Source organism: Rana temporaria, chromosome 5, assembly GCF_905171775.1.
Source record: "Rana temporaria chromosome 5, aRanTem1.1, whole genome shotgun sequence".
Classification (NCBI taxonomy): domain Eukaryota; kingdom Metazoa; phylum Chordata; class Amphibia; order Anura; family Ranidae; genus Rana; species Rana temporaria.
In genome coordinates, this window is record NC_053493.1 from 314693531 (window position 1) to 314707902 (window position 14372).

The 14372-nt window shown below is 39.6% G+C and overlaps 1 protein-coding gene across 1 annotated transcript in view; it reads right to left on the reverse strand.

Annotated features, from left to right (window-relative positions):
• Window positions 1–14372, reverse strand: part of PRKDC (protein kinase, DNA-activated, catalytic subunit) — a 677570-nt gene that overhangs the window by 146297 nt on the left and 516901 nt on the right. The window contains exons 65-70 of the mRNA XM_040354170.1: window positions 14088–14226; window positions 8656–8841; window positions 8340–8564; window positions 8143–8251; window positions 7429–7540; window positions 7123–7309 (exon numbers count right to left, since the gene is read on the reverse strand). Coding sequence (XP_040210104.1) covers window positions 7123–7309; window positions 7429–7540; window positions 8143–8251; window positions 8340–8564; window positions 8656–8841; window positions 14088–14226 — 958 coding nt within the window. The remainder of the gene's footprint in view (window positions 1–7122; window positions 7310–7428; window positions 7541–8142; window positions 8252–8339; window positions 8565–8655; window positions 8842–14087; window positions 14227–14372) is intronic.

Genomic DNA, 14372 nt, shown 5'->3' on the forward strand with positions numbered 1-14372 from the left:
ATATCTAAAAAATGTTCAAAAGTGAGGAGGGGGGAAGGGAAAGGAAGAGGGAACTATGGCGTTGATGTCACCTATAATCACTGTTAAAGTTTTATCTGAATCAAGTATATTCTAATGGACTTTATGTATTATCAGCTATATTGTATTGATAGAATATTGTAATCACATTCTAGATCACACTACCCCAGCATCACAATACCCCAGCAAAATATATTCATAATAGAATATTAATCTCTATACCCTCGTTTAAGCCTCCAGGTGAGAGGCTATCGAGGGTAAATATCCAGAAATTCTCCCTCTCACATAGACGCTTATAGCGTTCAGCTGGGGGGAGGAGTCTGGATATTGCCTCAAGGACCCATACACGGAGTCCCTCAGGAGATTGTTCATGATGTTCCTTAAAGTGGCGGGCTACACTGTACTTATCCAAGCCTTTTTCTACGGTGTTTCTATGTTCACCAAACCTCTTTCGTAGGGTGCGTATAGTACGTCCTACATAAAACAGCCCACAAGGGCAAGTTAGACAATATACAACGAATTCTGAGCCACAATTGAAGAATTCGGGTATAGTGTATATTTTACCTTTACATGTAAATTGTTTTTGTCTATGATTTACAAACTGACATGTGAGGCACCGTGGTTTTTTACACTGGTACATCCCTTTGATTTGGAAGAACGTCAGTGGGGCACTAGCTTGGGGTTTTTGTTTTTTCGTTATTTTGCTCGGGGCTATCAATGTCTTGATGTTCCTGGCTCGCCTATAGCTCACCAAAGGTCTATCGGAAATGGCCGATTTTAAATGGGGGTCTTCCCTCAAGATGGGCCAGTGCTTCCGTAAAATTTGTTCCATTCTACGATATTGGTTGTGGAACTGGGTGGTAAATCTCACTGGTTGTTGTTGATTGTGATGCCTTTTGTCACTTTTTTGTAGAACTTCTGTATGCAGATATCTCTGGAAAGCTTCTTCAACTAGGGGTTCCGGATAGTCCTTGTCCACAAATTTATTTTTGAGAAGGCACCCATGTGTAATATAATCCTCCGTACGGGTACAATTATGTTTCAGTCTACAAAATTGACTCTTGGGAATATTGTTTACCCAACTCGGGTGATGACAACTTTGATAGTGCAGGTAAGAATTACCTGCCATGGGTTTAATGTAATTTTGGGAATGAATAACATGATTGGAGTCATGGGATAGTTCAAGGTCAAGAAACACTAGGGACTCTGTGTCTGTGACAAAGGTAAAGGATAGTCCCATCGTATTGGAGTTGCAATGCTCCACGAAAGGTAAAATGGAGCATTCCGGGCCATCCCAAATAATAATAATGTCGTCTATATAACGACCAAAGAAAATTAGATGTTTCGCAAATGGGTTGTTATACCAAATATTTTGTTTTTCCCAGTAGCCCATAGTAAGGTTTGCATAACTGGGGGCAAAATTAGCCCCCATAGCAGTCCCTTGTGTCTGGATGAAGAATTCCTACCAAAAATTAAAAAAGGATCCCCTCCCTGACTTTTCCCAGGAAGTACGTGAACTAGTTGGTAAAGCCAAAATAGATGGTCTGATTACCAAAACCGAGTTCGCATTTTTAGTTCATGATTTTTACAAAACCCCATATTTTTACCACCTGCCCAAGATCCATAAGAACTCTGAAAATCCACCAGGTAGACCAATTGTTGCGGCCATGGAAAGTGTGACTAGTTACTTGTCTATTTATATTGACCACTTTCTGCAACCTCTTGTTACAAATCTTCCATCACATATTAAGGATGGAATTCAATTACTTGACACGCTTAAGAACTATAGATGGGAAGACACCTATAGATGGCTCTCACTAGACGTTGTATCGTTATACACGTCAATTCCACACGACATAGGCCTTTCTGCCACCCAATACTACCTTAATGAGGACCCTATATTAAATGGACGACAAGCTTATTTTCTTGTTGATCTCCTCAGATTCTGTCTTACCCACAATTATTTTGAATTAGACAAGGAATTCTTCATCCAGACACAAGGGACTGCTATGGGGGCTAATTTTGCCCCCAGTTATGCAAACCTTACTATGGGCTACTGGGAAAAACAAAATATTTGGTATAACAACCCATTTGCGAAACATCTAATTTTCTTTGGTCGTTATATAGACGACATTATTATTATTTGGGATGGCCCGGAATGCTCCATTTTACCTTTCGTGGAGCATTGCAACTCCAATACGATGGGACTATCCTTTACCTTTGTCACAGACACAGAGTCCCTAGTGTTTCTTGACCTTGAACTATCCCATGACTCCAATCATGTTATTCATTCCCAAAATTACATTAAACCCATGGCAGGTAATTCTTACCTGCACTATCAAAGTTGTCATCACCCGAGTTGGGTAAACAATATTCCCAAGAGTCAATTTTGTAGACTGAAACATAATTGTACCCGTACGGAGGATTATATTACACATGGGTGCCTTCTCAAAAATAAATTTGTGGACAAGGACTATCCGGAACCCCTAGTTGAAGAAGCTTTCCAGAGATATCTGCATACAGAAGTTCTACAAAAAAGTGACAAAAGGCATCACAATCAACAACAACCAGTGAGATTTACCACCCAGTTCCACAACCAATATCGTAGAATGGAACAAATTTTACGGAAGCACTGGCCCATCTTGAGGGAAGACCCCCATTTAAAATCGGCCATTTCCGATAGACCTTTGGTGAGCTATAGGCGAGCCAGGAACATCAAGACATTGATAGCCCCGAGCAAAATAACGAAAAAACAAAAACCCCAAGCTAGTGCCCCACTGACGTTCTTCCAAATCAAAGGGATGTACCAGTGTAAAAAACCACGGTGCCTCACATGTCAGTTTGTAAATCATAGACAAAAACAATTTACATGTAAAGGTAAAATATACACTATACCCGAATTCTTCAATTGTGGCTCAGAATTCGTTGTATATTGTCTAACTTGCCCTTGTGGGCTGTTTTATGTAGGACGTACTATACGCACCCTACGAAAGAGGTTTGGTGAACATAGAAACACCGTAGAAAAAGGCTTGGATAAGTACAGTGTAGCCCGCCACTTTAAGGAACATCATGAACAATCTCCTGAGGGACTCCGTGTATGGGTCCTTGAGGCAATATCCAGACTCCTCCCCCCAGCTGAACGCTATAAGCGTCTATGTGAGAGGGAGAATTTCTGGATATTTACCCTCGATAGCCTCTCACCTGGAGGCTTAAACGAGGGTATAGAGATTAATATTCTATTATGAATATATTTTGCTGGGGTATTGTGATGCTGGGGTAGTGTGATCTAGAATGTGATTACAATATTCTATCAATACAATATAGCTGATAATACATAAAGTCCATTAGAATATACTTGATTCAGATAAAACTTTAACAGTGATTATAGGTGACATCAACGCCATAGTTCCCTCTTCCTTTCCCTTCCCCCCTCCTCACTTTTGAACATTTTTTAGATATTAATATTTTAATATTTTAATAATCTTTTCTTTTTATATATGTATATGTTTTCTATATATATGTATGTATTTTTTTATATATGTATATTGGGCAGTATATATATAATATATTATATGCCGTGTGTATGAGGGAGGTTAACACAGCGGTAGTTGTTGTGCAGCACTTTGGTGCAGCAATTTTGTATTTGTTTCTACTTATTTACCTATATATATTTTTTATTATTATATTAATTTCCATCATATTATTACTGTATTAATATAGAGCCTTCTTAATTTTATTTTTATGATTACTTAGGCAAACCGCCGCTGTCTTAATCAACTGAGAGATATATATATATTTTTCGTATAAATGTTTTTATATAAATGCTGTTTTTAATGGTACTTTTGTATATAAGTCTCGTGGGGGGTATTAGATGTTCCGTAATCAAGATCTGGCCAATCGGAGTACTCAGGGCGGTCTTTCCCTTGTATACATATTGAGCTCCGGAAAGATGGCCACTACTATGCCTGAAGAAGAGACTGGAAAGCCTCGAACGCGTGCACCTCCCGCGCCCGGATGTGAAGTCGGCAGCCACAGCTGCACACAGTGGAGACCTGCACTGCGCACTTCAGTTCCGAGGGCTCTTTTGGTTCCCATCGACGCTGCAGTACGGATCAGGACACCACATGTCAGCGTGAGGACATCTCGTCTTCTCCGGGACCCCCGCGGATGAACCCCTTACAATGTACTATGCTGTTTACCTACATCAGACATGTGAGTAGGTGATTCATATGTCTTTTAAACATTCCCAATATTAAACACACTTGCTACGCTCAGAGGGCGCTGCTTTGTGTCTCTTTTCTTGTTGCTTCACAGATCGCTTCATCTGTCAGCTGGCAGCCATCTAAGCAAAGCATCGTTTCACTATTCAGTGCTGTGGACTTTTTAATTGATGGACTATAGTAATTCCATATGAGCACTATATATTCCTCATTTTTTAATTTTCACAAAATTAGTTTGAAGTTTTATTGTTCCCAACTTTTATCCTTTGTTTATGGTCTATAGAGATATCAATGGGGAGAGCGCTTGATACTATGTTTTCTTGGCAGAAGCACACCGACTTAGAGCACAAATTCTTTTTATCCAAGAAACGCACTTTAAATTGGGCTCGGTCCCGCGCTTTCACAACGGTCACTACCCCACGGTTTACCATGGCACTTGCTCTAACTCTAAGACTAAGGGAGTATCCATTTTGCTCTCTAAAGACCTATCTTTAGATATTGAGGACCAAATGCTAGATCCGGAGGGTAGATATATCTTCTTGAAAGGCTCATGGAAAAACAGACCGATAACGCTAGCTAATATATACTGCCCCAACTCTAGACAAGTCACATTTATGCGGGAGGTTCTTACAAAACTCACACTCTTTCAAACAGGGCATTTGATTGTAGGAGGCAACCTCAATGTCCCTCTTGACCCCCTACTGGACACCTATACTGGAACCTCCTCCCTCCCCTACTCTGCCCTTCGCCACATCAAACTTAAGCTTGCATCCCTGACATTGCATGACACCTGGAAGACCCTCTATGCCAGAGACAAAGACTATACCTTTTTCTCAGCCCCGCACAACTGATACTCAAGACTGGACTACCTATTTATAACACAGGCAAACTTACCCTACCTTTATAGTGCTTCGATCGAACCTATGACGTTGTCTGACCATCACCCTATCACGACCACCCTACAATTCCCTGACATGGTCACCTCCACCAAATTTTGGAAACTGAATGCGTCCCTTCTTGCGGACCCTGGAGACCTAGCGACTCTTAACACATGAAATAGAGGCATTCTTTACCCGCAATAATACGCCAGATACATCTCCCATGACACAATGGGAGGCCCACAAATGTGTCAGAGGCCAGCTGCTCTCGATTTCAGCCAGGAAAAAAAAAAAGAAAGACAAGCCCTGGTACTAGCACTGTCCACCAAAATACATACTTTAGAAGCCCAACACAAACGTACATTAGCGCTTAAAACATCGCAAGAATTGGCGGAATTGTAAACACTATTACTAGAAGAACTATTCAAAAAGGCGCACCGACGTAATGTTTTATCCAATAAACTCTTTTTCGAACAGGGTAACAAACCAGGCAGGATATTTGTCAGAGCCACTCAGCAGCGCAAGTTGACCTCTACAATCCATCATATTGTAGACGTTGTAGGTAGGACACACTCCAAAAACGAAGACATAGCACAACAGTTTCTTGGCTTCTACAACAACCTTTATAATCTACGCCCAGGAGAAGCGGATCCTGCGGCCCTGGCGAAACGTCGGGAATTAATTAGGGATTTCCTAAGTAAGCACAGCCCAGTAGCTCTGTCAACGGAGGATTCCCAGTCTTTGGAGCCCCCCCTGACCTCAGAGGAATTTCTAGCGGCACTTAAAGCCACAAAACCCGGCAAAAGTCCAGGCCCAGATGACTTTACGGCCGTTAACTACAAAACCTTCGCCGACGTCCTAGCGCCAAGCATTTAATGCACTCCCCACTGACTCTTCTTTTAGATCAGACAGATTGCTTGAAGCCTATATTTCTGTTATTCCCAAAGAAGGGAAAGACCCTACTAATGTCACCAGTTATCGTCCAATATCCCTACTCAATGTGGACGTCAAGCTCTTTGCCAAAATCTTGGCAACTCGCCTGGGGCCGGCAGGCTAATGCACAAGCTCATCTGACCTCCTTAAAACCGGGGTCCAACGATTGGGTAAGAGTCAGTATTTATATTTCTTCAGCTGAATATAAAGATTCAAGTTTCTTCAAGATGTTGGGTTAAAGTCTGCAGCGATTAATGAACTATTGCTTGGAAGTATCTGGTGGTCAGGATTTTCTTTGATATATTTTTTTGAGGACTTTGATCACTCAATTACCCTTTCTTTTTTTTATTCATTTTGGGTTTATTTATATATTTTTTGTTCACCTGGTACAGGGTGTATCAACACATAATTTTTTTTATCACTTTATGGTTTTGATATAACATTATTTCACTCCCTTGTGATTGCACATTTAAATGTTTGGAGTTGCGCGCTTATTTCTTTCTTGTATGTATGTCTTTGAAGTTTAAGTATTTGAGCTTTGAATAGGCAGCAGCACTCCCCTATTTAAATTCATTTTTCACTCATTTTTTTTCATTCCTTCCTCTATTTAGAGGTCATATATCAATTTTTCCTCACTTGTAAGTGGGTTTAGCGCAGAGTTTTCCCCCTTGTTTTCTTACAATAATCATCACAAATATAGCATATATTCTAGGATGATAGATCTCTATATTAATTTAATTTAAATCAAATTGTCAGGAATGTCAGGTAAATGAAATAAAAAACTCCCCAAATAAATATCCAATTAGGATCGCATCTTGTCAGCTACTTGGTCACAGGGTTCATTGGTATGTACATACGGTCTATACAGATTGGAGGAAAGCACCCAAGTCAATAGCTGTTTTTTCTGTTATATATGTCCACACACATGCAATCCAATATCTATCCAACCAGTCCAATCCCTATCAAAGGTTAGTCGTAGGATAATGATAATTGATTATAACGGGGGGTAGCTAGTCCATATACTATCCAATCCTGACCCATAGATTTCCGAAATTGTAGTGCCACAACATTACCTGTTTTCTGGCGCTGTTCACCATTTTCATTTTCATTACAAATTTACATTCTTTCATCAAAAAGTTGACATCATCTTTCTTGTCTACTTCCATAGCCTCACTGCCATCTGCTTTATTATCTATTTCCATACTTTCATCCATATTCTGAACAGAAAGTTTTTCTTGGATCTTATCAAGGAAAAAACATCTGAAAACAAAATCATGTACATACAAAGAGATGGTTCAAATTATTTATACCAGGGGTATTGGATTTCAGAATTACGTTTTCGTGTATGAAATTAAGAATGTGCAACAAGATATCTCTACCTGTTAGTAATGATGTCATCCCAAATGTTCATGGAGTCCAATTTATCATCTGGATATCTACTCTTCCAAAGCTTAAGCAACCTTTTCAGTGCAGGCAAAGATGCCAAGTTGCCTATAATATTGCATAAAATAAAAATGCAATTTAGCAACAGTTTTTAAAAATTGAACACCACACATTATTGATGCTGAATACCTTTTTGGGTATATTACTATGGAAACGGGAACATTAAGGAAGATAATAAAATATAAATATTCTGTACCCACATACTAATCACATTCAGTAATATTTAAATTAATTGTTTTAAGGACAGTGCAAAAAAAAAAAAAAGTTGAAGTTAAAAGTTAAGCAAGACAAGCTACCAATACATGTAGAGAAACACAAAGGCACCTTTCTTCATATGTTCTGGCACTAATTTGATTAGTAAAATACTGGGAAGTCCAGTTCATAACAAAAATATTCAAATCCTGAACTGCACAATAATTTAAGATAATGTTACTGGTACTGAAGATCGTTTACAACCAGTTAAAATAAACTCTGTATTAAAGCATTATGTAAATGTTAAGTGTAACACTAAAATTGTTTCAAAATTAAAAGCCTTGTACACACGATTGGATTTTTAAGGTGATTAAAATGTTTCTGGCAAAGAGACAGACTTGTGTCTATAGGCAATATCAGTTGATATCGAACAGCAATACAGTCATAAAACCATGTACCTGGAACTCGGATGAATTCAATAAAATCCTGAGTTTCTGAGAGAGCCTGAACTGACTGTAGCTCAGTTAATCTGCTTTGACACATCAGTGAATCAATGCTTGAATAGTTCTAGAAAGCAAAAAACATAAAACAGAATTTATATTTGAGGACATAGCAGACTCACCAACCAGCTAAAAAAAACAACAGAAGTCCATACCTGCATAAAGACATCTATTCCATTTTTGATGTAATACTTAGCCCGGTCAAAATCATCTTGCATTATGTAGAGAAGACTCATCTCCTGATTGTACAAGGTTTCCATCAAAACTTTTCTCTGCTCCACCTTCATGGCTTCATCAATAAAAGTTAATAAAGACTGGTCATCCTTTCCATGAAGAAGCAATTTTACTTTACTGCGAATCATGTAAGGCAGATAATTTTCCTGCATCAAAAAATGAAAGATTGTCACAAAAAAATACCAAAGCATTCCTGCCCATACTGTACATGTGATAGTGAACTATGTAGAACACCACCTGATGAAAAGGATCATTCCATATTTTATTTAGATCTGGGGGGTTTGCACTGTCAATGTTGAGAGTAGAGCAGTATTCTAACGGCTGCCATTCTGTCAGGTGATTGTAGCATTCCATTGAAGCAATTTCCCAAAAATCCTTCTCTGCATCAGAAGGTTCCCCATCTGGAAAGGTATGCTGTAGTGCCTTTTAAAAACAGATTGACAAATTAAAAGGACACTTGATCAGAGATTAAAGCAGGTTTCCAGTTATAAAATAAGAAACCAATAAAGTAAAATATATATTAAATACCAGCTTTTGCAATTGTCACTTTCAGTACAGATTCCCCCACATTCCTTTTTTTTCCATTAGATGTCCCCAAGTCTAAGGACCAGCATCAGTTAAAAACACAACTCCTCTGGGCGGAACCCGCTGCAGCCTATGACTGGCCAGTAAAAGGAGAAGCAGCACAGCGATTAGTTTATCTCTCTCTCACTTTCTTTTTACTTTCTATCAGCATGATTTTTATCAGCAAATGAACTAAACCCCCAAAAATGTTGTTTACACACTTAACAAATTTAACCCCCGCGCCTTGAAGTAAATATTACAATTAACCAATAAATGTAGCATTACTGCTACAGGTTGGCCGCTTTGTGCAGAATCATGTATACATAAGTGATTCTGCACCTCTAGGTGGGGGGAAGGGGGAGCGCCCGTGGGACTTCTGCTAATGGATGACCACTGACACCCGCTAATTGGCAAGGAGACACACTGAATGGAGCACTGCATATGTAAACAATGCACATCTCCGTGCAAAGGGAAATAAAATCCAGCACATCCCTTAGTAAAAGCACCTGAAAGTAAAAACACTGGTTAGCTACACAGTTAACCAGTCAGTGTCATTACTACAGTGAAAGGGTATATTTTTAGCGTTTAGTGTCAGATTGTCCATCGCAATATCACAGTCCCACTATAAGTCGCTGATCGCCGCCATTACTAGTAAAAAAAAATAAAAAATTCAGTATACATACCATAGTTTGTAGACGCTATAACTTTTGCACAAACCAATCATTATATGCTTACTGGGATTTTTTTTTACCAAAAATATGTAGTAGAATACATATTGGCCTAAATTTATGAAGAAATTAGATTACTTACATTTTTGTATGAGATATGTTTTATGTTAAAGTAAAAAAATTGTTTTATTTGTTTTCAAAATTGTCGGTCTTTGCTCTATTTGGGGTAAAAAAATTACACAAATATAATTTATGTACAGCGTTGCATGACCGTGCAATTGTCAGTAAAGAACGCAATACATATTAAGTTCTTACGAATTGTTATGTAATTCAACGTGCAATGTATCCTTAAGACTTTAGGACACTGTAATGCTTCATTGCATTTCAATAAAAAATGTATTGAGACAAAAAAAGACACCCGTAGTGATAGTGTATCCTCCACCAACTAATGAAGATGGGTAGTCTTAGCGGACAGAATGGACACACAAACCAGCGACATTGAGTCAGTCAGGCTTATAACGACCGATTCCTTGGACACCAAAACTGTGCAAGGAAAGATCAAGCTGGAACCCGGTTAGGGATCAATCCGGTACCAGATGATGGATGTTTTCATCAAAAATAGAAATGGAAGTAGTGAGAAACAAGAAAGGCTCCATATGGTGCAGGTCAAACAAGGGGGGTTTATTTAAAAAAGAGAATACATACATCAAAGCACAGATGTATATTAAAAAGTGATCACAAACATGTTAAAAGCAACGGGGGAAGCAGTAAAATGCAAGACCTACGCGTTTCATCTCAAAAGGACTTCAACTGGGGCATATCTCAGCTCCCCCACGTTGCCACTTTATATCTGGTAATTAAGATTGCATGTTATAGCTCCACCCCACAATGGCAGAGCCAGAAAGCATGGCCCTCGACGTGCACTTCCCACCTCATTCTGGAAGACAATGGGCAGAATTAACCTCCCATGCATCATCCAGGAGAGGCGTGCATGGCTCAATGATTGAAATTAGGCCACATTGCTCCTCCCCTAGCATTAAAGCAGGATAATGACGACCATGCGTTCCACGCCTCACCGACACACGGGCGGAGGTAGGCAGCTTACTGTGACCTCAGGACCACACCCACGGAAAGAGCGCGTCAACACCGCCACGTGACGTCTCAAGCACGGCCGCCACTGCGCATGATCCCTCAAGGTGTGCCTGGCATCGGGACCGCGGCCCATGAATGGAGCATGTCACCGCTATCACAAGGGAAACGCAAGCGCGGCAGTGTCTGCGTAAAAATCCCATGAGGCGCGTTCAATGTCACGGTAGTCCATCCATGACTCACCCAAGAGCACGCAAGCATCAGTGCCGTCATGGCGCCGTGACGTGATTGCGTCATCAAACCATAAGCGCTCCGGAGCTTCCAATGGGAGACATTAAAGTCTCCCTATTGGCGATGAGCCTGCATGACTCCAAATAGGGAATCAACAGATACCGGTACCGCCAACATGAGAATACAAATCTGCACATCAAAACAAACAAGTTTTACAAAGTTGTAAACCATAATGCAAGAAGTATTGTCCCAAAGACGTGGTCTGATTAAAATATGATATAAAAAAGTGAATATATTACGCTAATAGCATTGAATTTCACATAAATGACAAAAAACACATCTAACATATTTGTATGCAAATGAACGTTTCTACAGGAATGTTCATAGACCATATGAGACATAAAAGGTGTATAGATCAAGCCTGATTAATAAAACAGTTTATGTTCCAATCAACGTTTATGCCAAGCGGTGAGTAGGACTTTAATTTGTGTATCCAATAAGTTTCAAGGTGAGATACCCCACGTAGGCAGGAATCCCCCCTCCAATGCAGGACAAATTTGTCTACAATTTGAAATTGCGTGCCAGTAGGATGCTTATCATAATATTTAAGATAGTGACGTGGCACACTATGATTATCACGACCCTTCCCGATGTTCGCCAAGTGCTCATTAACCCTCACTGAAAACGTCCTAACTGTATGTCACTGAAAACGTCCTAACTGTATGGCCCACGTAATGTTTTTTACAAGGGCAAGTGAGTAAGTATACTATAAATCTAGTGGCGCACATAGTAAAATGTTTCATCTTATAAACACGTGAGGTGGTAGTAGAGACAAAAGTGTCAGTTCTGTGTCTTCCACAAGCATTGTGGAGGCAAACATTGCACTTGCGGCAGGGGTAGTATCCCTCACATTGTCGAAAAAAAAAAACAAAAAAAAACAGTTTTGAATGTATCAACGGTATTGGAGGCAATCCCTCCCTTTATAGAGCGGGCACCTCTAAAAAATAACACCTGCACACTCTGGGAGGGATGGACCCAAGAATCTATCACTCTGCAATACCTTCCAGTGTTTATTAAAAATATTTTTAATCTGTTTATGTTGTATGGAGAAAGGTGAAAAACTACGATTTAAATTTATTTTTTTAATGAGTTTGGGATGATCGAGTACTAAAGTACTTTTATCCACCAAAGAAACTGCACTAATGTCTGCATCAAGATCTAGAGATCTATATCCCTTTTCCAAAATTCTCTCCTTTAGAATCAGTGATTGATGTTGGAAATTAACCCTATTAGTACAGTTTTGCCGGAGTCACAGAAAATGATTGCGGGGGGACTGACGTCAACCACTGACTGTGGTGACAGCTGTCAACCGGAATGTAACCATTCTGGTCTGTGGGCTTGAAATAGGTTTTAAATTCAAGGAGGTGGTTAATAGCAGTGATCTCCAAATCTAAAAAATGTTTGGTGGTACAACTTGCATCATAACTTAATATCTTTGTTGTTGTTATTGAGTGTGGTCATGAAGGCACCAAGTGATGGTCTGTCACCCTTTCAGAGGGGGAGGATGTCATCTATATATCAGAATCAGACGTAGGCTCATCACTCATAGGGAGACTTTATTGTCTCCCATTGGAAGCTCTGGAGAGCTTATGACTTGATGACACAATCATATCTCACTCTCACTGTCTCACTATCTCTCACTATCTCTCCATCCTTTGTAACCAGATTCGCTTCATCACCCCTTATGGGGCCAATATGTTCTGGCCTTGCTTTCTTACCATTTATATACTTATATGCATTTTTTACATTGGAGTGGAACCACCCAGGATTTTGATTACCGTATTTATCGGCGTATAACACGCACCCTAACTAAGAGGGAAGTTTCAGGAAAAAAACTTTCCACAGCCCCCTGCGTATAACACGCAGGCACAGTTTACCCTCAATTTTCAGGGTAAAAAAAGTGAGTGTTATACGCCAATAAATACAGTAGCGCTTTTAAACTTATTTACCATTGGAATTCACTGGCCAATACCTATATTTAGTATGGTCTTAAAGTACTCTCATTTTTACTGTGTTCTTTGATCCTAGGATTTTATCCCATTTAATATCTTCTAGCAAAGAGCGCAATTTAGGGAAGTTGACTCTTGAAATTCAGTGTTTTTGTATTACCCTTCCGCTTCCTATTTCTGTCATTTATACTGAAAAAAATTGACCTGTGGTCGCTGTTTCCCAAGTTGCCCTATATTTCCACATTTGCGATCAGGTCTCCTCTTCCAGCCGAGCCACACCCCTTCCAATTAAGGTGCAGTCCCTCCCTGCTAAAGAGCCAGTATCCGACTGAGCAGTCAACCCAGTTCAACAGGAACACAAAATACTCCTTTCTACACCAGCTCCTCAGGACCACTTGTTAACTTCCCTAAACTCCTGCTGCCCCTCTGGTGTGGCTAGAGGTACCTGTAATAGTTCTGAGAATACTACCTTGAAGGTCCTACTCCTCAATTTAGCTCCTAAGTCCCTAAAATAATTTTTTAGGAGACAACATCTTCCTTTAACTTTGTCATTAGTGCCAACGTGGGAAAGTGTGTTTTATCCAGGATCGCTGCATGTATCATATAAGGCTGATTTGCACAGAACATGATGCATGGCTGTCACTGCATCGTTTACTAGCCCAGACGAGTATTACAATGAGAATTGGAGTTTACCTTTTAGGGCCGGTTCACACCATGAATAACACAGGAACAAGCTGTGCGATTCACGTGCGATCGGGGTGAAATCGTGCTGGACTATACCAAAAGTAGTGCATACACTACTTCATAGAATGCACAGCAACCAGATCATATGGTACAGAAGTAGATTTGGTGCAGGCAAAAACATGTCATTAAGGAAACACTGACACCAGCTGCAGTTGGCAAGTGCAGTGCATTTTAAAACACGGTGCAGGAATTGCGCTGTGAACGCCTATTTCCCAAACTGCGTTCTGGTGTGAACTGGCCCTTAAATAAAGCATGCTCTGTTTGAAATCTTTAGTATATGAAAATGTTTGACTTTATGTAAATCTTAAAATGGACTTGCAAGTGGACCCAATCAGGACAAGAGTTTCTGAAGTGATCTACTTACTTCATCATACATTTTTGCAGCTGTGGCATAATCAGATTTTGCTTCTGCAGTTAATGCTTCTTGAGTAACAGGTTTTGTTCCAATCTTCCCACTAAAAATGCCCCGAAGAACATCATAGTCTCCTATGGAGCGATACAATCTGAAAAAAATAAAATAAATATATAAAATGGATCTGATATTTAACCATAATATGCACAATAAAGAAATACATATCTGTTAATGGTTTACAAAAAAACTAACATTTTTGCAAAATTATCAACACATATCAAAGTGGCCCACAGTGTT